Source organism: Schistocerca cancellata, chromosome 1 (genome assembly GCF_023864275.1).
Source record: "Schistocerca cancellata isolate TAMUIC-IGC-003103 chromosome 1, iqSchCanc2.1, whole genome shotgun sequence".
In the NCBI taxonomy this organism is placed as follows: Eukaryota; Metazoa; Arthropoda; class Insecta; order Orthoptera; family Acrididae; genus Schistocerca; species Schistocerca cancellata.
In genome coordinates this window covers 986,483,155-986,508,883 of record NC_064626.1, presented here as the reverse complement: position 1 = coordinate 986,508,883, position 25,729 = coordinate 986,483,155, and the positions used below count along the sequence as shown (strand labels likewise).

The following is a 25,729-nucleotide window of genomic DNA, read 5'->3' as shown; positions in this document are numbered from 1 at the left end:
CAGTTTTTGGACAGGTTGTTGCAAATAATGTAACTTAAACAAATAAGATTCATGCAAGGCACCAAATCACCAAGAAGGGATGACACCCTTAAAGTTGATTCACTTAAATGTGCAGTATCTCAAAAACAAGCCAGACATATTGCAAGTGTTCAAAGAGGAACACTAAGATCATGTATTAGTTATAACTGAACATGGACTAAAATCTAGTGAAAATATATATTGTAGATTAGAAGGTTATTTACTAGCAAATAGTTATTGTATGCAAAACCATGTTGTTGTTGTTGTTGTTGTTGTTGTGGTCTTCAGTCCTGAGACTGGTTTGATGCAGCTCTCCATGCTACTCTATCCTGTGCAAGCTTCTTCATCTCCCAGTACCTACTGCAGCCTACATCCTTCTGAATCTGCTTAGTGTATTCCTCTCTTGGTCTCCCTCTACGATTTTTACCCTCCACGTTGCCCTCCAAAACCATAATGGTGGTGATAATGCAGCAATTTTTGTTATTTAAGGACAAATAAGTTAAAAAATATTCATTTCTTGGACGCTACACGAAGGAGGATCGGTTGAAATGAAATGTGTTGCGCTCCACAGTAACGATCATGTATAAAGTGATGGGGTATATCAGTCACATCCTGATGTAATGTTGTTTAGATTTAGTAATGCAGTTGGTCACACTGGTCCTAATGACCTTACTACATTAGGTGACTTTAACATAGATGCAAATTGAAACAGTATAGTAAACTTAAAACTCAGTGATGTATTAAGCTTGTATCATCTCTGACACTAGAGTGACAGACATGTGTTCCACTAGAATATATTATGCTGTAATCAACAAAGATGTTAAGGGTAGATAAATTACATTACCTTAGATTTTCATTATACTGACCACTTCTGTCAGATTATTGACTACGTAAATTCAATAATGCCATAAACAACAAACATTCCGAATACCTCAATCACTGATACACTTAAATACAAATTAGTAAATGAGAAACGGGATTCTGCATACCATGTGTAAGGGTCTGATGACAAAAGACATGAGAATTCTACTCAATCCTCTTCAGTCATCATGAATATTACTGTCCACTCAGAGAAATAACGAAGGTAGTTAAACACTGCCAAAATGGAAGTGATCCTATACTAAAACTACCACCAAATCTGATTAGGCTAAGATATACACACTCTAAACATGCTTTACAAAGGAAAAATACAATTGGACAACGAAAATGTTTAACAACATAAGTAAAGCATCATGGGATCTGACTGACAAGTACCGCAACGGTCGCAACAAGATGAACACAGAATCATTCAGCTTAGGACATGATGGTAACATCATCAGAACCCAAATCTTTACGTAAAGTTTTTGGTAATTCAAGCAACCCATATTACAGGTGCATAGGTTGAGACCCCATGTCACCTTACTCAGTGCGCCGAATTTAAATTTATGGAAGTGAACGAGCAGGATATTAAAAATGACAGACAGAAGCCCACACATCATTGGTTTGATTCGGTTTAACAAACCCACCAAACTATTAAAGAACATACACAGAAAATGATTTGAAAACAAAATTAAAATCTTTTCCAATAGAAAAACGTTTATATTCATTCAATGAGTTTTAAGACTGATTGTAACATGAAACACAAGCATACTAGCTGCAATGTAATAAATGTATAAAATAGATATAAGATACAACAGTTGCAGTGTGTAAAATATTTTGCAAGTGTAATTATAGTCCTATTATTTTTTATGTTTGCAAAAGCCATCACTGTGATATCTCCACATAGTAAATGAAGATGGCAGCCACATGAATGCGAAAATTTTAAGTTCATATGGATGCACGATCTGGCTGCGGACTTGAGAAGAATATCATCAGTAAACACACTGAGAAAGTCTACGTCATTACAATAGTAGGCATTAATCAACTGTAGGTGTGATTTGTATGAGCACTGTACGGATCATGGTCTGTTGTTGCCATACAAAGTGTAGAACAATGTAATATACATTCGTTAGAAGAAAAGTAAAAAGTTACTTAACAAGTGGAATGTTTCAGAGTTTGTTTACATACAAGAGATCTAGAAAAGAAGATATTCCTTTTTCAGCAGCAATGATTCCCAAGATATGGAGAAGAAGCAGAGATGATGAAGATGAATATGCATGTGGTCAACACTGAAGAGCCCTATGTCAAGACAATTTACAACCAAAGCAGAATAGGATAAACATGCTAACCAGAGATTTGAATTCATATTTTAGCATTAAAAGCCAGCTGTATAAATCAATATCAAGCTGAACTGGATTCTACAAACCCTAATTGCATATTACTTTGCAATGAACTTTGATCATCTCTAAACAGCAAAATTTCATGGATCAAGTCAGGTTCATTTGCAGTCATCAGTTCTGAACATACTGATACTACAAAAGAACAGATTTTGTTTTACATGAATATAAGTTCCAAAGGTAGCAGGGGTAAAATACAGGAAGTGAAAGGCTATTTACAACTTGTAACAGAAAACAGGCAGCCATTATAAGAGTCAAGGGCCATGGGCGGGAAGCTGTGGTAGAGAAACGAGTGAGACAGGGCTGTAGCCTATCCCCGATGTTATTCAATCTGCACACTGAGCAAGCAGTAAAGGAAACCAAAGAAAAATTTGGAGAAGGAATTAAAGTTCAGAGAAAAGAAATAAAAGCTTTTGAGGTTTGATGATGACACTATAATTCTTGCAGAGACAGCAAAAGACTTGGAAGAACAATTGAATGGAATGGACAGGGTCTTGAAAGGAGAATATAAGCTGAACAACAACAAAAGCAGAACAAGGATAATGGAATGTAATCAGATTAAATCAGATGGTGCTGAGTGAATTAGATTAGGACATAAAGAGACAAAGTAGCAGATGAGTTTTGCTATCTGGGCAGCAAAATAGCTGATGACGGCCAAAGTAGAGAGGATATAAAATAGACTGCCAATGGCAAGAAAATCATTTACGAAGAAGAGAAATTTGTTAACATTGAGTATAGATTTAAGTATTAGGAAGCTTGTTTCTGAAAGTATTTGTCCTGAGAGTAGCCATGTATGGAAGTGAAACATGAATGATAAACATTTTAGACAAAAAGAGAATAGAAGCTTTAGAAATGTGGTGCTGCAGAAGAACGTTGGAGATTAGATTAGTAGATCATGAGGTACTGAACAGACATGGGATAACAAGAAATTTGTGGTGCAACTTGATCGAAAGAAGAGAGAGGTTGACAGGGCACATCGTGGGGTCACCAACTTAATTTTGGAGGGAAGTGTGCAGGAGGGTGGGAAGTGGGGTAAAATTGTAGAGGGAGACCAAGAGATGAATACAGTACATAGATTCAGAAGGATGTAGGTTGCAGTAGTTATTCAGAGATCGGCTCGCACAGGATAGAGTAAGATGGAGAGCCACATCAAACCAGTCTTCAGACTGAAGACCACAACACAAAACGTCTAAGTTTGAAAAAAAAAGGTAAACAAGAATCATGTTCATGATGGGAAGTAAACATGTGAAAACACAATATTTCAAAATAGTTTATTTGATCTTTAGTTTGATTAAGGAAATTTTGAGTGAAGTAAGTAATGAGTGCAGATAATAATTGCTCCTACAAAATTTCTTAGAGGTGGCTTATAATTATTGTGAAAAAGTTCAAAGGCTTTTTGTGGACCCATTGTGACAGAGTGTGTGTGGTAGCGAAATTCTGACTATTTTCATGTAACGCTAAGTACATGGAGTTCAACAGCAGCCAATAACAAATGAAAATCTCAAACAAAACTGTTATCTACGCCCAAACATGAATAACAACACAATTTATATTAAATTCTACACAAGTCAGTGATTCAAAACTAGACAATAATTTAATGAATAAATGCCCACATCATGAGCAGCAATGAACACCTGTCTGTGCATTGGTGAACTAAAATAGTAAGCACCTGTAAATCAGTTAGTGATGACATTGTCAGTCAATATGCAGAGAAAGTTGTGACTCAGTGGTTATGTGCTGGACAAAGCAGGCACAGATTTATGGTTTGATTCCTGGTTGGACCTAAGACTCTTTTTCCCTTTCTTTCACCGATTTAAACTTTTGTCCACTGGGAATGCCACCTAAGCTTGTGGCCAATGATCTGTGATATTTATTTTTGAAATATTTTCAGGAAACAAAGAGTCCAATTTGGAATGGTGCAACAATTTGTGTTGAAATTCAGATTTGCTACTGCCAGATGGCCCAATATTTTTTAACTGCCAGACAATGTATTGTATACAACATAGGTAAAAAAGATAACTATGACATCACTATGTTTTGGACCCATTCCACCTGAATATCACTTGCTGTTTTCCTGGAGCTCAAGGTCACTGCAGTGGGCAGCATTTTTCATGATAGAGCCTTAATAACTGAATTATACTGTTTCTTCTTGTTTACTTTACACATAACTGATTATTTTTATGTATGTACTGAGGATGACAATGATTTCCAATGAGCGCTCCGTATGTTTCACAATAGAGAAAAACATTTCTCGGAATTAAACAATAAATGCTTTTTGCCTAGATAACAATACTGTTGGCTGTTACAATTAGATTCTACGCTACAGTATGCTTACCCAAGGTGCTTATTGTATTCCATCTGTGGTTGAAGTACAATAATCGTTTGTGTACAGAGTCTGTGGCAGCTGTTTGAGAATGACAGACCTTGTTCAGAGTCTGTTACACATAGAACTTTTCATGAGACTACAGACTGATTGGTAGAAATAAACTGGTGAATTTGATTCAGTGAAATCTGCAATTGGCTTGCAGTGCTGCTTTAATTAGGATACATCTGATATAAGAATAAATACAAGTTTAAACTGTGATACAGCAGAACTTCAGTGATTTGACCTTGAATAGCCTGACTCCCTCCTTAGTCCGACCCTCCCATTTCTGGTATTTGTTTATGTACATGGGCGACTATTTCAGTCAGTTCACCTTTGATACATGCAAAGTTCAATCAGTTTTAGAATGAATTAACTTATTTCCAATTCAAACAATAAGGATTATAGTGCACATATCTGTTTTATAAAACAGAGAATTTTCTTCTTACTTATTAAACATGTAAAACTAAATTATGGCACAAACTACAAGTAAACATGTGACACTGTCTTTAGCAGAGAACCTGAAAATGCTTGAGAGATTGATAAAAGAGAGTGTCTTTGAAATATTGCAAGTGAAGTGTGGGTTGGTGTAACAACTGTTAACGACTGGAGGAAAAATAGGAAAACTCTTGAAAGTCATACAATGACGACTGATGATGAGGAAGGACTGAAAATTTGCAAGCCTCTAAAGAAGCCTAAAAGTGAAATTCTAAACAATTGTTTGTGGGTGTGGTATGAGCAGGAGAGAAGGAAAAACTCCGTTGTCTGGACCAATCATAAAAGAAAGGGCACTGATTTTATATGAACAATTAGATGGGTACAAGGAAAATGAAAAGTTTACAGTTAGTGAAGGCTGACTACTTAGATGGAATAGGCATAATGACATTTGAAATGTAATTACTTCTGGCCAAAATACGTCTTCTGATGAAACAGCTGCAATGAATTTGTTCCGAACTTTGAAAACTTACTTAAAGACCTTAAGCTGACCGCTGACCCCTGATTATAATATAGATTAGTCTGGCTTAAACTATTAAACTATAAAATGCTCTCTCCAAGAACTCTTGCTGCACTAAATGCGCCTGTAACAGATACAAAACTTGTCCAAGATGGAATAATTATTGCTCTCTGTGTAATGTTAACGGCTATCACAAGCTGCCATTGTTTGTGACTGGGAAAGTAAAATAACCAAGTGCAATGAAAAAACATTAACATGACATCACAACCTGTACATGGAAAACTTTACAACCACTAGCTGAGCAAAGTCACTTCAGTGAGTGGATCAGTTAAAGTTCACACTGACTGCACAACGGAAGAAAAATTAACAGATGACCGAATCACTGATGATGTAATTCAAACCACCAATGAGAATTAGAAAGATCACGATGATAACTAAGACAATGAATCTACAGACCGAGTATCAAATACAGATGCAAAATATTCAGTTCATTCAACAAGTTCTGCATCTATCCCAATAGAAATTTTGTGGAGTAGGTAATCACAGAACATTGCGGCAAAATCATGGCGCAGTTGTAGTCTGTTACGCAAATTGAACATTACGCACTATTTTTGTCCTGTTTAAGAAAAAAAGTTTTTTTTATCATGGAGTTGTTAGACCAACACACACTGTAACAATATCTTACCATAGAGTACAGATGTATTTTACAGTACAGGCACTGCAGTACATTACACTTTGGTCATTCCAGGTCAAAAACCTGATTTTCGGAACATTTTTCCTCTTCAACCATCACCGATTTCAAAGCAATTTTATGTGAACATTCGCACATGTCCCCAACAAACACTGTACAGATTAATGTTTGTTGAAGTAATACTGGCCATGACATAATCACTTCTTTGATTCAATATGTAACTTTGCACAGAGCAAGCGTGAATTTCTGGTTAATTTGAGCTCTTATATCTCAAGCAATAATTTGTCTACAGTAATGAAATCTGGCCATTCTGTACAACTTTACGCGTTCTCTTAAGAATAACAACGAAAAGAATTTTGGAAGCCATATACAGATAGAAAAGTTTACACAAAGTCACCCAAAAAATTTCAAAGTTTGCTTCTTATATCTCGGGGACTAAAGGTATGACGAACGTGAAACTTCGTATGTAGTAACCTAACAACACACTGTTCTCAAATATAACGTTTCATTTATGCACTACTCTCCAATACTGAAACTATTAGGGGCAAAGTTGAAGATTTTGTAAAAACTTAAAAAATGGGGTAATTCAACCCAATTTTTCAAAGAAACTACGTTCTATAAAACTTTCTGAACCAAGCTCATTAGAAAGACCATGGTCTTAATCACCAAGAAAAGTATATTTGATTATCCAATGCAAGCTAACAACACTAGATAATTTGAATTGAAGTTGGGGATGAAAATTGTGCCATGGGAAAAAATGTAAAGCTCGGCAGCCCAAGGATGTGGAATACAAATTTCATTCGTCTGCTATTTGCCAATAACATTTAAATTTGTAGAAAAGGTGACGATTTCGGTGAAAAGTGAAAATAGTGTATATACAACACTTCTTTTGAAAATACCGTTTTCTATTAAAGCTTCAAAATCAGTCTTATTCAAAACATGTTTGAAGGACCCTCCTGAACTGTGGGTAAAATTTCCAACATGGGCTATCAATGTTACATAAACTGAAGCAAATTAGCCAGAAAAATCATGCTGTGAATAAAGTTGTAACTTATATCTTCTTATATGTCGTTGATTAAAGACATGATAAACATGAAACTTTGGACACAAGAACTTAGCAACATAAGGTTTCCCAGGGAGAATATCAGTCACATACTGCTTTCAAAATTTCTATAAAATCAATTAAAATTTGATTTTCATAAAAATTACAAAAATTAGATCACATTCAATTAAATTTTAGAAAATATGTTTTCAATACCCAATTTCAGACTAATCACAGTTGGAAAAAGAACATTTTTGAACATTGGGAAAATCATGTTCAGTTTTCCAATTAGCACCCACAATACCTAAAAATGACAGACAAATTTGAGAGAATGTACCACAGCAAAAGGCTACATTGCAGCAACCAGTTGTCCATGTTTCGCTGGATGTGGTTTTTATTTTTTAACTGTCAGGTAATATCTCACTATGTCGCATGCATGCATACCATGTCCATGGTGACATTGTCAATACTGGTCCAAGAACATGAACCAGCAACCCCAATGCTGTTGAGGTCATGCCGAATAGCTGTGCAACACCAGTCAGAGGTGAGCTGCTTCATTCAGGTCTCCAAGCATGTATTCTGCTTTGTTAATTTAGGCTCTAGAACCATTTGCTAAGTACCTTACCTCCGTAGAACCATTTGCTAAGTACCTTAGCTCCGATCCTCAAATTTGTAAGCCAGTGATTTATCACACAGGCAGCAAGCAAATATAATACCAATTTTGTTTTTAAACTTACGAACATTGGAAATTACATTGTTTGAAATTTTTGAGCCTTTTTCTGGAAATTGAACTATCACCCAGATGATGATACTGAAATAACAGAGAGAGAGAGAGAGAGAGAGAGAGAGAGAGAGAGAGAGAGAGAGGAAATGAGGTTGTTCTGGTACCCAACAAGCATCTTGTCTTTCAAGCCAATAAAATGAACGAGATGGGCCTTGAGAATGCACATATTTTATCACTGCATCATTTTGTTCCATTGATATGTCAATAATGTTCAATGGTGAGAAATTTATACTACTTTTTGTTAACCGCCTCAGTGAGACATCTCCAGATTTGAGAATCGGAGACAACTACTTAGCAAATGGATTTGTAAGCAGACTGGTACCACCACAAGGCTTTGTGAAGCTGAATTAATGAACCAAATTACGGGATTGGGGGCCTGAATGAATAAACTTCCCCATGGCTGGTATCACACAGCTATTAGGCGTAACAACTATGGCAATGTAGTTTCTGGCTTATGTTATTGAACCAGTAGCAGCAACGTCACCATGGGCCAAAACAATATAGGGCTAGTGAGATATTACTTGTGAATTTAAAAATAAAAACCACATTAAATGAAGCATTGGCAAAGGGTGGCTGCAATGTGGCCTGTTGCCATGGTACATTCATTCAAATTTCTCTAGCATTTTCAGATATAGTTAGCACACATTGGGATATCTTATGTGATTCTGTTTCCAACAGTGATTAGTTCTGCGGTTAGTTTGAAATCAGTTCTGGGAAACACGTTCTCTAAAGGACAAACTGAATATGACGAGTTTTTGTAATTTTTACAAAAAATCTAACATATTTTTTAAGAATTTAGACAGCAGTACATGACTTATTTTTCAAGTTAATCATGCCTTTCATCAACAAGATTATCAGAAGCCAAAGTTAAATCCTCATTCGCACATGATTTTTCTGGCTACTTTGCTCTGATTTATGTAGCATTATTAGCCCAGCATGATTTTTCTGGCTACTTTGCCTCGAATTATGTGCAGCATTGTTAGCCCATGTGGCAAATTTTACCCTCTGTTTTGGGGATGCTTGAAACATAAAGTTTTGAAGCTTTAATACATTTCTGACTTTCACTTCTCTTGCAGCTACATATGTACACACGCATTCACCTGTAGGCAGCAGCAACACAAATTGTTGTCAAGTGGTTACCAGTGCAGGTTTTTATGTGGAAAAAGAGTAAGGGCCTTAAGACAATTTTGGTCTTTGATAATTGTATTGATAAAAGCAGTGCTGGATATACATTATTCTCACCTTTCCATAAAAATCAGCCACCTTTTCAACGAATTTGCAAATTACTGGAAAATAAAAAGTGAATGAAATTTTGTATCTCTCAGCCCTGGGCTACCGAGCTATTGCGTATTAAGTTTCATGTCCAACATCCCCAACTCAAGCAAACATTTTTTTTTTTTCATGCCATGATTTTTGCATCCAGCTTTGATTCAAATTATCTAGCATTCTTAGCCTACATTGGATAATCAAAAAAAGTTTTGCATCACCTTGGTTCCCAGAACTCCTGAAGACTGTGGATATTGTATCACACACACAGTCCCTTTGATTGTTCAGAGATGTCACTAAACCCGCTCAAGATATAAACAACCATGCATGAGCAGCACCTATTATACAGAGGGGATCTGACAGCCGATCAGCTCCAGTCATTCCACCAGGAAGGAGGTACACTGCTCGTGTTGTCTGTAGTTCAATCACGCCTATAGGATCAATATTGCAGTTTGATCGTGTCTCCATTGGTACTTTGTGCCAGGAAGGGCTCTCGACAAGGGAAGTGTTCAGGTGTCTCAGAGGGAACCAAGGCAATCTTTTCGGACATGGAGGAAATACAGAGAGACAGGAACTGTCGATGACATGCCTCGCTCAGGCCGCCCGAGGGCTGAGGCTGCAGTGCATGACCGCTACCTACGGATTATGACTTTGAGGAACCCTAACAGCAACACCACCATGTTGAATAATGCTTTCATGCAGCCACAGGACGTCGTGTTATGACTCAAAGTGTGCGCAATAGGCTGCATGATGGTCAACTTTACTCCTAACGTCCATCTTTGCAACAACGATACCATGCAGAACAACATGCCGAAGGAACCACTCAGGATTGGCATCACGTTCTCTTTACTGATGAGTGTCGCATATGCCTTCAACCATACAATTGTCAGAGATGTGTTTGGAGGCAACCCGGTCAGGCTGAACACCTTAGACACACTGTCCAGTGAGTGCAGCAACGTGGAGGTTCCCTGCCGTTTTGGGGTGGCATTAAGTGGGCCGACATGCGCCGCTGGTGGTGGTCACGGAAGGTGCTGTAACGGCTGTATGATACGTGAATGCCATCTTCCGACCGATAGTGCAACCATATCAGCAGCATACTGGCAAGGCATTTGTCTTCATGGATGACACTTCATGCCCCCGTCGTGCACATCTTGTAAATGAATTTCTTCAGGATAACTAGAGTGGCCAGCATGTTCTCCAGACATGAACCCTATCGAACATGCCTGGGATAGATTGAAAAGGACTGTTTATGGACGATGTGACCCACCAACCACTCTGAGGATTCTGCGCCGAATCGCCGTTGAGGAGTGGGACAATTTGAACCAACAGTGCCTTGATGAACTTGTGGTTAGTATGCCACGACGAATATAGGCATGCATCAATGCAAGAGGATGTACTACTGGGTATTAGAGGTACCGGTGTCTACAGCAATCTGGACTCACCACCTCTGAAGGCCTCACTGTATAGTGGTACAACGTGCAATGTGTGGTTTTGATGTGCAATAAAAAGGGCGGAAATGATGCTTATGTTGATCTGTATTCCAATTTTCTGGACAGGTTCCGGAACTCTCGGAACTGAGGTGACATAAAACTTTTTTGATGTGTGAACTTTTGTTTTGATGGTTAAAACATGGTCTTTCTAATGCACCCAGTTTGGAAAGTTTTATAGAACAGTTTTTTGTGAAATCAGGTTCAAAATAATTCATTTTTGACCTTTTTACAGACTCTTCAACTTTGCACAATTATTAATTCGAAAGTGGTACATAAATGAAACTGTATGTGAGAAAATTATGTCATTCGATTACTACATGTGAAGTTTCATGTTCATCATACCTTTAGTCCCTGAGACATAAAAAGACAATCTATGAAACTGCTTCAGGTGCAGTTTTTTTTTTTTTTTTTTTTTTGAGAGATTTAGTTTAAAACTTTCTGGCTGCATATGCCTCTTAAAATTCCTTTCATTTTTATTCTTAAGAGAATGAATAAAGTTGTACCAAATGGCCAAATTTCATTTCTTTAGACAAAATATTGCCCTAGACATACAGCTCAAAATCACCAGAAATTCACACTAGCTCTGCACAAAGTTGCGCATCGAGTCAAACAAATGACTATATCTTGGCCAATATTGCTTCAACAAATCTTAAACTTGACCAATGATGAATGCACATAAAATTTCAGACAAATTCATGATGGTCGAGCACGGAAGCCTGGATGAATTGAGATGGACTGGCCTACTTTGTGTAGGATTTTTTAGTGTTGACTTTTTCTTTTAGTTTTGTTACTGCGTTCACATGGAACAATATTTCAGACAGTATTTCCAGTTGAAAACTAAAGTTGCGCAAGCAGTAGCTTCTAATATGTTGCTGGGAGCTTGTGGGCAGTGTTTGCACCAAGAAAGACCAAAATTGTCTTAAGGCCCTTACTCTTTTACCACATAAAAAGCTGCACTGTTAACCACTTGACAACAATTTCTGTTGCTGCTGCCTACAGGTGAATGAATGCATGCATACATACATACATACATACATATACATACATATGTAGCTGCAAGAGAAGTGAAAGCCAGAAATGTGAAGTTGTGTTGTTGTCTCCAGTCCCGAGACTGGTTTGATGCAGCTCTCCATGCTACCCTATCCTGTGCAAGCTTCTTCATCTCCCAGTACTTACTGCAACCTACATTCTTCTGAATCTGCTTAGTGTATTCATCTCTTGGTCTCCCTCTACGATTTTTACCCTCCACGCTGCCCTCCAATGCTAAATTTGTGATCCCTTGATGCCTCAGAACATGTCCTACCAACCGGTCCCTTCTTCTTGTCAAGTTGTGCCACAAACTCCTCTTCTCCCCAATTCTATTCAATACCTCCTCATTAGTTATGTGATCTACCCATCTAATCTTCAGCATTCTTCTGTAGCACCACATTTCGAAAGCTTCTATTCTCTTCTTGTCCAAACTAGTTATTGTCCATGTTTCACTTCCATGCATGGCTGCACACCACACAAATACGTACAGAAACAACTTTCTGACACTTAAATCTATACTCGATGTTAAGAAATTTCTCTTCTTCAGAAAAGCTTTCCTTGCCATTGCCAGTCTACATTTTGTATCTTCTCTACTTCGATCATCATAAGTTTTTTGCTCCCCAAATAGCGAAACTCCATTACTACTTTAAGTGTCTCATTTCCTAATCTAATTCCCTCAGCATACCCGACTTAATTCGACTACATTCCATTATCCTCGTTTTGCTTTTGATGATGTTCATCTTATATCCTCCTTTCAAGACAATGTCCACTCTGTTCAACTGCTCTTCCAAGTCCTTTGCTGTCTCTAACAGAATTACAATGTCATCGGCAAACCTCAAAGTTTTTAATTCTTCTCCATGGATTTTAATACCTACTCCGAATTTTTCTTTTTTTTTTTTTCCTTTACTGCTTGCTCAATATACAGATTGAATAACATCGGGGAGAGGCTACAACCCTGTCTCACTCCCTACCCAACCACTGCTTCCCTTTCATGCCCTTCGTCTCTTATAACTGCCATCTGGTTTCTGTACAAATTGTAAATAGCCTTTCGCTCCCTGTATTTTACCCCTGCAACCCTCAGAATTTTAAAGAGAGTATTCCAGTCAACATTGTCAAAAGCTTTCTCTAAGTCTACAAATGTTAGAAACATAGGTTTGCCTTTCCTTAATCTAGCTTCTAAGATAAGTCGTAGGGTCAGTATTGCCTCACGTGCTCCAACATTTCTATGGAATCCAAACTGATCTTCCCCGAGGTCGGCTTCTACCAGTATTTCCATTCGTCTGTAAAGAATTCGCGTTAGTATTTTGCAGCTGTGACTTATTAAACCGATAGTTCGGTAATTTTCACATCTGTCAACACCTGCTTTCTTTGGGATTGGAATTATTATATTCTTCTTGAAGTCCGAGGGTATTTTGCATGTCTCATACATCTTGCTCACCAGATGGTAGAGTTCTGTCAGGATTGGCTCTCCCAAGGCCGTCGGTAGTTCTATTGGAATGTTGTCTACTCCCGCGGCCTTGTTTCGACTCAGGTCTTTCAGTGCTCTGTCAAACTCTTCACGCAGTATCTTATCTCCCGTTTCATCTTCAACTACATCCTCTTCCATTTCCATAATATTGTCCTCAAGTACTTTGCCCTTGTATAGACCCTCTATATACTCCTTCCACCTTTCTGCTTTCGCTTCTTTGCTTAAAAATGGGTTTCCATCTGAGCTCTTGATATTCATACAAGTGGCTCTCCTTTTCTCCAAAGGTCTCTTTAATTTTCCTGTAGGCAGTATCTATCTTACCCCTAGTGAGATAAGCCTCACCATCCTACATTTGTCCTCTAGCCAACCCTGCTTAGCAATTTTGCACTTCCTGTCGATCTCATTTTTGAGATGTTTGTATTCCTTTTTGCCTGCTTCATTTATTGCATTTTTATATTTTCTCCTTTCATCAATTAAATTCAATATTTCTTCTGTTACACAAGGATTTCTTCTAGCCTTTGTATTTTTACCTACTTGATCCTCTGCTGCCTTCACCACTTCATCCCTCAGAGCTACCAATTCTTCTTCTACTGTACTTCTTTCCCCCATTTATGTCAATTGTTCCCTTATGCTCTCCCTGAAACTCTGTACAACCTCTGGTTCTTTCGGTTTATCCAGATCCCAACTCCTTAAATTCCCACCTTTTTGCAGTTTCCTCAGTTTTAATCTACAGTTCATAACCAATAGATTGTGGTCAGAGTCCACATCTGCTCGTGGAAATGTCTTACAATTTAAAGCCTGGTTCCTAAATCTCTGTCTCACCATTATATAATCTATCTGATACCTTCTAGTATCTCCAGGACTCCTCTATGTATACAACCTTCTTTTATGATTCTTGAACCAAGTGTTAGCTATGATTAAGTTATGCTCTGTGCAAAATTCTACCAGACGGCTTCCTCTTTCATTTCTTACCCCCAATCCATATTCACCTACTATGTTTCCTTTTCTCCCTTTTCCTACTCTCGAATTCCAGTCACCCACGACTATTAAATTTTCATCTCCCTTCTCTACCTAAATAATTTCTTTTATCTCATCATAAATTTCTTCAATTTCTTCACCATCTGCAGAGCTAGCTGGCATATAAACTTTTACTACTTTAGTAGGCATGGGCTTCGTGTCTATCTTGGCCACAATAATGTGTTCACTATGCTGTTTGTAGTAGCATACCCACACTCCTATTTTTTTAAATTCGTTATTAAACCTACTCCTGCATTACCCCTATTTGATTTTGTATTTATAACCCTGTATTCACCTGACCAAAAGTCTTGTTCCTCCTGCCACCGAACTTCACCAATTCCCACTATATCTAACTTTAACCTATCCATTTCCTTTTTAAATTTTCTAACCTACCTGCCCAATTAAGGGATCTGACATTCCACGCTCCAATCTGTAGAACACCAGTTTTCTTTCTCCTGATAACGATGTCCTCTTGAGTAGTCCCCATTCGGAGATCCGAATGGGGGACTATTTTACCTCCGGAATATTTTACCCAACAGGACGCCTTCATAATTTAACCATACAGTAAAGCTGGATGCCCTCGGGAAAAATTGCGGCTGTAGTTTCCCCTTGCTTTCAGCTGTTTGCAGTACCAGCACCGAGCACAGCAAGGCCGTTTTGGTTAGTGTTACAAGGCCAGATCAGTCAATCATCCAGACTGTTGCCCCTGCAACTACTGAAAAGGCTGCTGCCCCTCTTCAGGAACCACACGTTTGTCTGGCCTCTCAACAGATACCCCTCTGTTGTGCTTGCACCTACGGTATGGCCATCTGTACTGCTGAGGCACGCAAGCCTCCCCACCAACGGCAAGATCCATGGTTCATGGGGAGGGGGGGGGGGGGGGGGGGGGACAATTATATGATCAGCAATTATACGATCTTTAAAGTGTGCCTATGTGCCACCTACAGGTATCAATTACCTGTCCTTATATTTATTTTTAATAGCCTTATTTAACTACTTCAATTAATTTAAAAGTTTGAGGCAGCAACTTTGCAGTCACACAATGTCACCACCACAATGAAAACATTATCTTTAATACATATTTTACTATATTACATAACAGGTATCAATTTTATCACATCAATAATGCAGACTCATCACTTTTGTGTAAGAAGTTTTTTCTTATTCACTGTTTGACTTTGGAGGTGTTAAGACAATTTAACAAACATAAGATACATAATGATTTCTGTCCACAAACCTGTCACATAGCTTCAATATTCAGTAAGAAATATATGGAATGCTCCAACTTACCTGCTAAAATCTGGCCAACATTCCCTTGTGGTTTTGCACTTGACACAATTTTTCTGCGTTTTGATGGCATTCCTGAAAGGTAAGCATCACTGAAAGGTGCCTGTGAATTCTGTTTCCTCTGCCTCTGAGTATCACGTGTTATAATAGGCACCCAATCCTGCAAAAGTTGAAACATTTATCAGTAGTGTAGTAGAACTGCTAATGGAGAGCCAAATATGTCTCGTCAAATGAAATGTATAGACCATTCAAAAAGCTTACAGAAGGCAAAACATTATGCCATGTTTCTGCGCCTATCACAACATCTGGAAGTGTTTCTGAATCCATTATGAGATTTGTAGGGGACTGAACAACATCTGTCTCTGACTCAGAAAAGCTGTGAGTTTCCAAGGTCAAAGAGCCATTTACTGTTGGTGTATCTGAATCAGTTTCCATTGGCTACAACCAAAAGAAAACACAATGAAAGTAAGTATGTGAGTTCAGTCAAAACTTAATTGCTGATAATGGTATTTAAAATTGAAAAATATGTAGAAGTTAAATAACATTCTAACAAAATCATTACACACTTGGGATCATGCAAACTATGAACTCATCTCAGTTCATGTTTAAAAATTATTCTTATTTATTGCAAGAACAAAGTTTTACGAGATCATACAACCGTGTTTCTGTTCCCTCCATAAATGTAACATACATTCAAAACAAAATGAGCCAGAAGGCTGTAAAATGAAAACTGCTGAAGCAATCCTAAAGTCATTGCTCACAGAAGAAGGTGTGGTCTCTGTATGAGTGCAGAGGTCCTTTACTTGCCTCTAGTTGAACACAGGCAATTATCCACATGATTACAGAATGAGCATGTACATTCATGAACTGTCCATTTTACGCAGACATGCTGAAAAACAGTGAAATGGAGGCTTCAAAAGAAGAGCAGAGGTGTGTAGTGGGGAAGGAGTGCAGGGAACAGAAATTCACCAAAGAATGGTCCATGTGTATGGAGAGCAACGCATGTTAATTGCAAGGGTCAAGAAATGGCAGAAGTGATTTATGAAAGGATGGATGTTGTTGGCCAAAGATGGACTGCCTGGAACAACACACCACAATAACGACGCCATTGTCCAGAAGGTGGATGCTCTCATTATTCGAGACCAGAAAGTTACAGTAGCAGCCATTGTCACAGAGTCAGATTCAGCAGCAGAAATGCCATCATTAAGCGCAGACTGAAATTTCACAAAGCCTGCACCCAATGGTGTCATGCAGAAGTAGCTGACCAAGACAGATGCAGCAACAGGAAAGTAACCGCTTTTGTGACATTTACGAGTTCCTAACCAGGAGCGAATTTTATTATATCATCTGTGTCCTTTAATAGTTTAGTTTCTTGAGTTTCTGTGTGTAAATTTAATATCTAATAGCCACAGTTATCGAGTTTTCGTTTGCATCAGAAAGTAAACCAATTTTGTGACATATGACAAGTTCCTAATCAGGGGCGACTTATTTAGTTTCACCCGAGTGCTTCGGTAGTTAGGTTTCTGAATACCTGTGTATTGATCTAAATTATTAGACATAGTTCCTGCGATTTCGTCAGGGTCTACAGTAGAGTAGCGCAGCATGTGTCAATAGTTTAGTTTTCCATTATCTTTAGTATGGACAGGGACTGCGATTGTTGTGTGGGGATGTGAGCCGAGTTGGTGACACTTTGCTCTCAACTTCAGGGTGTAATGGCTTTGGTTACACAGCTTGAGGCTGAAGTGAATGGGAACCACTGTTGTGGGCCGGCTGTGGGGATCCAACAGATGACCAGCACGTCTTGAGTCCTCCAACTGTTCTTCACCTGCAGCCAACCCAGTTACTGCTTGCACTGAGGTTGACCCCTCACCTCTGTGGTCGAGTGGAAGGTCGCACCGGGGTGGAGCAGGCAGTGAAAGACTCCCCAGGCGGCCGCACATAACGCCTCCCCAGTTGGTCTGACTAACAGGTTACAGGTGCTGTCTGTGGCTGACACTGTTGCCGAGCCAGATGCTGTCGCCTGTCCTGTTTCAGAGGAAACCACTCAGCCTGCAAGATCCGGGCAATCACAGAGAGTGGGATTACTGGTAGTTGGGAGCTCCAACGTTAGGCACATTATGGGGGCCCTTATGGACTTAGCCGACAAGAAGGGAAAGAAAACCAATGTGCACTCCGTGTGCATTCTTGGTGGAGTCATTCCAGACGCGGAAAGGGTCCTCCCTGATGCTATGAAGAGCACAGGGTGCAGCCCTAACTACAGGTGGTTGCTCACATTGGTACCAATGATGTGTGTCACTTTGGATCAGAAGAGATTCTCTGTGGTTTTGAGTGGCTAACAGAAGTGGTAAAGGCTGCCAGTCTTGCTTGCAAGATGAAAGCAGAGCTGACCATTTGCAGCATAGTCAACAGGACCGATCGCAGACCTCTGGTACAGAGCCGAGTGAAGGGTCTGAATCAGAGGCTCAGACGGTTCTGCGACTGTGTAGGCTGCAGACTTCTCGACTTGCACCAAAGGGTGGTTGGGTTTCGGGTTCCGCTAAGTAAGTCAGGTGTCCACTACACACAGGAGGCGGCTACACGGATAGCATGGGCTGTGTGGCATGGACTGGGCAGTTTTTTAGGTTAGAGGGTCTCTGGAAAACAAAAGAAGGACCTCAGTCTCAAACGGTGCAGGCTGAACACAGGAATAATGTAGATACAGGAACCATTGGTATAACAGTTGTAAATTGTCGTAGCTGTGTTGGGAAAGTACCAGAGCTCCAAGCGCTAATAGAAAGCACTGATGCTCAAATTGTCATAGGCACTGAAAGCTGGCTAAAGCCGGCTATAAGCTCAGCCGAAATTTTTGTGAAGAACCTAACGGTGTTCCGAAAGGATAGGCTAAACACGGTTGGTGGTGCCGTGTTTGTTGCTGTAAGTAGTAGTTTAACTTGTCGCTAAATTGAAGTAGATACTTCCTGTGAGTTAGTACGGGCAGAGGTCATTGTTGATAACTGGAATAAAATAATAATAGGATCTTTTTACCGACCTCCTAATTCAGATGATACATTTGCTGAAAGGTTCAAAGAAAATTTGAGTTTGATTTCAAACACATACCAGACTCATACGATAATAGTTGGTGGTGACTTTAATTTACCCTCGATATGTTGGTGAAAATACATGTTTAATTCTGGAGGTACGCATAAAATATCATCCGAAATTTTGCTAAATGCATTCTCTGAAAATTATTTCGAGCAGTTAGTTCATGAGCCCACGCGAATAGTAAACAGTTGTGAAAACACACCTGACCTCTTATCAACAAAAAATCCTGAATTAATAACGAGCATGAAAACCGATACAGGGGTTAATGAACACAGGGTTGTTGTTGGGAGATTGAATACTGTAATCCCCAAATCCTCCAAAAATAAGCAAAAAATATACCTATTCAAAAAAGCAGATAAAAATTCATTTGGCGCCTTCCTCAGAGACAATCTCCACTCATTCCAAATTAATAGTATAAGTACAGACCAGGTGTGGCTTGAATTGAAAGAAATAGTATTGGCAGGAATTGAGAGATTTATACCAAATAAATTAACTAACGACAGAGCTGATCCTCCTTGGTACACAAAATGGGTTAGAACACTGTTGCAGAAACAACGAAACAACCATGCCAAATTTAAACAGACGCGAAATCCCCAAGATTGGCGATCTTTTACAGAAGCTCGAAATTTAGCGATCTTCAATGCGAGATGCTTGTAACAGTTTCCACAATGAAACTTTGTCTCAAAACCTGGCAGAAAATCCAAAGATATCCTGGTCGTATGTGAAGTATGTTAGTGGCAACAAACAATCAACGCCTTCTCTGCGGGATAGCAATGGAGACACTATCAAAGACAGTGCTGCCAAAGCCTTCCAAAATGCCTTAACAAAATAAGACGAAGTAAATATTCCAGAATTCGAATCGAGAACAGCTGCCAACGTGAGTAACGTAGAAGTACATGTCCTCGGAGTAGTGAAGCAACTTAAATCACTTAATAAAAGCAAGTCTTCTGGTCCAGGCTGTATACCAATTAGATTCCTTTCGGAATATGTTGATGCATTAGCTCCACACTTAACAACCATATACTACCGTTTTCTCAACGAAAGATCCATACCCTAAGACTGGAAAGTTGCACAGGTCACACCAATATTCAAGAAAGGAGGTAGGAGTAATCCACAAAATTACAGGCCCATATCGTTAATATGTAGCAGGATTTTGGAACATATATTGTGTTCGGACATTATGAATTTCCTCAAAGAAAACTGTGTATTGTCAAACAGTCAACATGGGTTTAAAAAACATTGTTCCTGTTAAACATAACTAGCTCTTTATTCAAATGGAGTGTCGAGTGCTATTGTGCTATTGACAACAGATTCCAGATCGATTCTGTATTTCTGGATTTCCAGAAGGCTTTTGACACTGTACCACACAAGCAGCTCATAGTGAAATTGCGCGCTTAAGGAATATTGTCTCAGTTATGTGACTGAACCTGTAATTTCCTATCAGAGGGGTCACAATTCGTAGTAATTGATGGATAGTCATTGAGTAAAACAGAAGTGATTTCTGGCATTCCCCAAGGTAGTGTTATAGGCCCTTTGCTGTTCCTTATCTATATAAACAATTCAGGAGACAACCTGACCAGCCGTCTTAAGTTTTTTGCAGATGACGCTGTTGTTTATCCACTAATAAAGTCATCAGAAGATCAAAACAAATTTCAAAACGGTTTTGAAAAGATATCTGAATGGTGCAAAAATTGGCAGTTGACCCTAAATAATGTAAAGTGTGAGGTCACCCACATGAGTGCTAAAAGGAATTAGTTAAACTTTGGTTAGATAATAAATCAGTCGGACCTCAAAGCCATAAATTCAACTAAATACCTAGGCATTAGAATTACGAACAACTTAAATTGGAAAGAACACACAAAAAATGTTGTGGGGAAGGCTAACCAAGACTGTGTTTTATTGGTAGGACACTTAGAAAATGTAACAGATCTACTAAGGAGACTGCCTACACTAAGCTTGTCCGTACTCTTTTAGAATACTGCTGTGTTGTGTGGTATCGTTACCAGGTAGGACTGACAGAGTACATCAAAATAGTTCAAAGAAGAGCAGCACATTTTGTATTATCGCAAAATATGGGAGAGATTGTCACTGAAATGATACAGGATTTGGGCTGGCCATCATTAAAAGAAAGGCGTTTTCCACTGCGACGGAATCTTCTCACCAACTTTCTCCTCCGAATGCGAAAATATTTTGTTGACACTGACCTACATAGGGAGAAACGACCACCAAGATAAAATAAGGGAAATCAGAGCTCGTACAGAAAGATATAGTTGTTCGTTATTTCCGAGTGCTATACGAGGTTGGAATAATAGAGAACTGTGAAGGTGGTTTGATGAACCCTCTGCCTGGCACTTAAATGTGATTTGCAGGTATCCATGTAGATGTAGATGAATGTTGTCTCAGTCTTCAATTAGTAGAGGAAGCACGTTGAATGTGACACACTCTCTTGAACATCTGCCATTCTACACCATGGAAAGTAATGAGTTCTTATCACGAGCGTCCACTGGAGAGTAATACAGTGTCATCACTTCAGACCCACAGCATCATCACTTTAAACCTTGTCAAAATTATGAAGTCTCTGCAGAAGCACGCTCTGTTGCTGCCATTCAAAATATCCAATGCTGTCCATACAAATGCAGGCGAGGTTATGCTCACCTCCCCCTATGATGAAAACGGCACCCCCCCCTTCTCAACTTCCTTCCACATGGCACAAAGGTAAATGCACAGCAATACTAATAAACATGCCACAAAGTGATCAAATCAAAACACCCATGGGCAGTTCATTTAATGGGTCATTCAGCTCTACGACAATGTAAGGCTCAATAGAGCAATTGCAGTCAAGGAGCTAATGGATTCATTAAAACAGTTCCTTACAGTTCAGATCTGTTTCCCTGCAATAATGCCATTTTTGGTGAGCTGAAGAAGGTCCATCACCACCTTGTGGCACAGTGGCACTATCTAGTGTGTTAACAGTGCTGTGCAATAATTTCACCAGCTATTTTCCCCCCTCACACTGGACTAGTAAAACAGGCCTAAAATCTACGACTTGACTGAGTGAAACTGCAATCGTCAGCAAACCAATAATTTCCTCATGCTAGCACAACTCGTGTAACTGCCAAAACACCATAAAAGAGCAAATGTGAGATAGGCAACAGTTCACACATGATGAGGATACAGCTCCATATGCAATATGGGCTCCCCATTGCCATCTCTATGAAACATTGCAATTTCTTTGAAGATTGTTGTCTACACACTTACACAAGCATGGGACAAAACGACAATTGTACAAGAGACTGCGTCACTCATGTCATGAGTTTTCTGCAATGACAGGATTTGAAATAAATTTTGAAAACTTGTCAAAACGAAACTATTACACCACACACCATATTAAACAGAATATTTCTCATGTAGGAAGAAGCCCTGTATCTCATCATACAAGGTGGATAGCCGAAATTCTCTCTCATTTCACACCATTTTTGTTTTCTTTATAACAGAGTATAATGTTAACGAGAGTGACTGGCATCTGAAGTATTCATAATCTCCTCCAAAGGTGTCTCTTGACAGATGAAGACGAAGTTTTTCGGCAGAAAAATAACATTTTTTTGATGAGGTTCTCATGAATCATTTCTAGGATAAATGAAAGAGATGTACTATAAACAAAACTCTCCTGTGGAGGTATAGCAACATAAGTTAATCTGTAATGTCTTTATGCCAATTAAACAATTACTTTTAATATTATGTAGTAAATCCACTTCATTTTACTTCTGTGAAACTAAATAAATCAGTGATTTTTGTACATACTACACAAATCAAAAGTAAATACTATGAATATTACTTACATGCTGTAAATTTGGGTAAAATTAAATGAATCAGCTATTCCCTAATTTGTAAAACACCAAAAAGTTAAAATTCTGAGCATACCTCTGTTACTTGTTCTTCCTCATCTAGCTGCTCTGCTGAGGTAGCATTAAAACTTACAGATACTGAGCCATGCTGTAAAGATGATGGTGGTGAAGGAATCCTGTACACCAGAAATGGTTGTATATCTTCAACAGGTACAGTTTGGCTTGTTACAAAACTTTGTATCTGTGAAAGTGAACTACTAATTGTCCAGTCCCGGACATCAGCTTGCACCCCACTCATTAACTGCCTCTGCAATAGGAAAACCGATGCTGGTACAAGAAACACACAAATAAGACTCTTTAGTTGAATAAGTATCATTTGGTGTTTAAAATGACTACTCCAAGAAGGAACCTAAACACGAACCACATAAATTTCTGCAACATTAACTAATCCTTGTAGGTCATCAACACAGCAGTACCGTACAATAGCAGCTACTTCCCTTGCATACTGAACAAACCACTGCACGAAGCGCCGACAAAAAATATCATCTCTCGCTGAAAACAACAAAGGTATCAAATAAACAGCTGACAGTGGCAACATATAATGAATACAGGAAAAAATAATACATAATGTTCACAAACCTTCAGACATGATGATATGAATTAATTCTGGTAATTTTATTTGGTTGTATTGGTTTACTGATAAAATTATGTCAACTTCATCTTTCACTTTAGCTTGACCCTGGAACATAAGACAAATATATAAGGAACACTAAGACTTTAATGGGATGAAAATTTGATTGTATCAATAGCAACATCCCCCTCCCCAAGTTCCTCTCATTATAGTTGAGTTTGCTAGTAACTGTGTCCAATCCCTTTTACATGTATGAAGGATGTTCCTCTTTACTTGCAGATATATATCTGAAACGTGCAGGGGAGGGGGGGGGGGGGGGTAGGGTAGGAGGACATCAGTATTAGGCAAATCATCCCTCACTCCCCCCCAGATCTCGTATGTGCTGTGAGCTACTTGTGACAAAAATTTCAAAGATTACTAACCAGAAGTTTCAGATGAGGACGCAATTCCTGTAAGAGTGCATGCACTGCAACTGCTACATTTTCTTCAGAAGTATCCCTCCCCTGTAAGACTTTTTGCCTGATGAAGTCTTGTAGACGTGGTCGTACTCTTGATAAAATACCAACACCACCCACTGACAACAGGATGATGTCATTGAAAGACATATTTTGTGCCTGAAAGAAAACAAAATCAAAGAATACAGAAAATTAAAACAGACAGTACACAGAAGCTGAACATGGGATGCATGAAAGTCACTCGACACAGCAAAGTAAGAATTACCTCATATTTTACAAAGATAACTTCAAAAATTTCCTCACTATGAAGCTCAAAACATTTCCTTTCTCCATTAACATTAAGGGTGTTCAATAAGTAATGCAACACTTTTTTTCTGAAAGAATGTTGGTTTTATTCAGATTTAAAATACATCAAATTATTGCCCACTCTTCTGGCCACGACACACTACTTTTTAACGTTATCTCCATTCAATGCGACAGCCTTACATCACCTTATTGGGAGGGCATATATGTCTGCAAGGTAACACTCATCTGGTCGACATCAGAGCCAAAGCCTTGCTGCGTCAAAAACTTCCCCATCAATCACATGATGCTTACTGAGGAGTGCATCTTCCATTGTTTCAGTTGCCTGACACTACAGTCGTGCGTGCGTGCGCCCCCCTATCTGCGACTATATGGTAAATAGCCAACTTTCCTTCTCATAATGTTGTTACATTCCAGCCTCAATTTTCCACTGTTTGATTTCCACTAGATAATTTACATATACTGTAAACAGCAATGGCCATATAACACTCCCACTGGAATTACTTTGACACATGTCAATCTCCTCCACTTCAGAATGTCATGTTGGGTTCTATTTGCTAGGAAGTATTGAATTCAGTCATAAACCTAGTCCAATACTTTGTACGCTCATACTGTTTTCACCAAACAACAGTGGGGAACTGTATCAAATGCCACCTGAATGCAAAGGAAGAGAGGAACACTGTGTCAACTTATGCGCAACTTTCTACACTGGTTTGGAATTCTTAGACAAAAAGAGATGCCAGAATCAATATTAATTCTTACAGATGTTTTATTTCTCCAGAAAGTTCTATAATTCAACAAAAGTTTGATATAAGAAATGCAGACCAATAGTTATATGAATCTGTCCAATGACTCTTTTTGGAAACAGGTAAGACCTGTGCTTTTTTCCAGTTGTTTGGTACCCATTGTTGCTCCAAGGAACCTAAAACAAAAATTGTTGCTCCAAGGAACTTAAAATAAAATGCTTTTAGAAGGGATAATCAGTGTAACACCTTAGAGGTATTTCATCAAATGCTTTTCCACTATCAACCTATTTTACTATTATGTGATTGCTTTACTACAAAATCTACCTTTTCCACATCTGTGCAATGATTGGTAAAGAGAACCCATATTATCATCTTTCACAGTGAAATAATTTTGGGAGAGCAAATTCAGTATTTTGGCCTTTTGTCTTCCATTTTCTGTTTCAGTGTCAGTGGTCACTGAGTGTAATAGGTGATTCAGATTTGCTTACTAATTTTATGTAAGAAAAAAGCCTTTCGATTTTTTAGACAGATTAACAGGCAAAAATTCTGAATTCACTAAACACTCCTTGCATTTCTTTCTTTACATTTTTCCCCTTTCCTTTTCTTTGCTATTGTTTGTTAACAAGGCTTTGACTTCACTTGCGTTAATATCCTCTTTGCTTTTGTAGCATGCTTCCAATGAGGCTACTGAGCCACAGTAAGTCTTCTCCATCACACAAACTTGACCAGCATACAGACTACAGACTTATTCTACCACACTTTTAAATTTTATCATTTTCTGATCCACATCTTCGCCCTCAGAACTGAATATGTGACTAAGACTGCTCTTGCCTGATAAGTCTTCTGGAGCAAAAGTGTTTCTGTAATCTTTCTTAACAGACCTTTAACTACTGTAACAGTCTTATGGTTACAGATTCCTTCCTGTACCTTAACTGATACAAAAAGTTTTTGTCTGTTAGATACTACGCAGTGCACATTGGCCTCTTATGCTGGTTCTCTAACTG

The 25,729-nt window shown here is 38.7% G+C and overlaps 1 protein-coding gene across 4 annotated transcripts in view; it reads right to left on the bottom strand.

Annotated features, from left to right (window-relative positions):
* The window catches only part of LOC126088528 (large proline-rich protein BAG6-like), a 252,186-nt gene that overhangs the window by 21,708 nt on the left and 204,749 nt on the right, over positions 1-25,729 (bottom strand). For all 4 annotated transcript variants that reach the window (XM_049906697.1, XM_049906721.1, XM_049906715.1 and 1 more), the window contains 6 exons: positions 23,644-23,835; positions 23,230-23,329; positions 23,012-23,142; positions 22,667-22,897; positions 15,926-16,102; positions 15,668-15,824 (listed from right to left, as the gene is read on the bottom strand). In XM_049906697.1, coding sequence (XP_049762654.1) covers positions 15,668-15,824; positions 15,926-16,102; positions 22,667-22,897; positions 23,012-23,142; positions 23,230-23,329; positions 23,644-23,835 — 988 coding nt within the window. The remainder of the gene's footprint in view (positions 1-15,667; positions 15,825-15,925; positions 16,103-22,666; positions 22,898-23,011; positions 23,143-23,229; positions 23,330-23,643; positions 23,836-25,729) is intronic.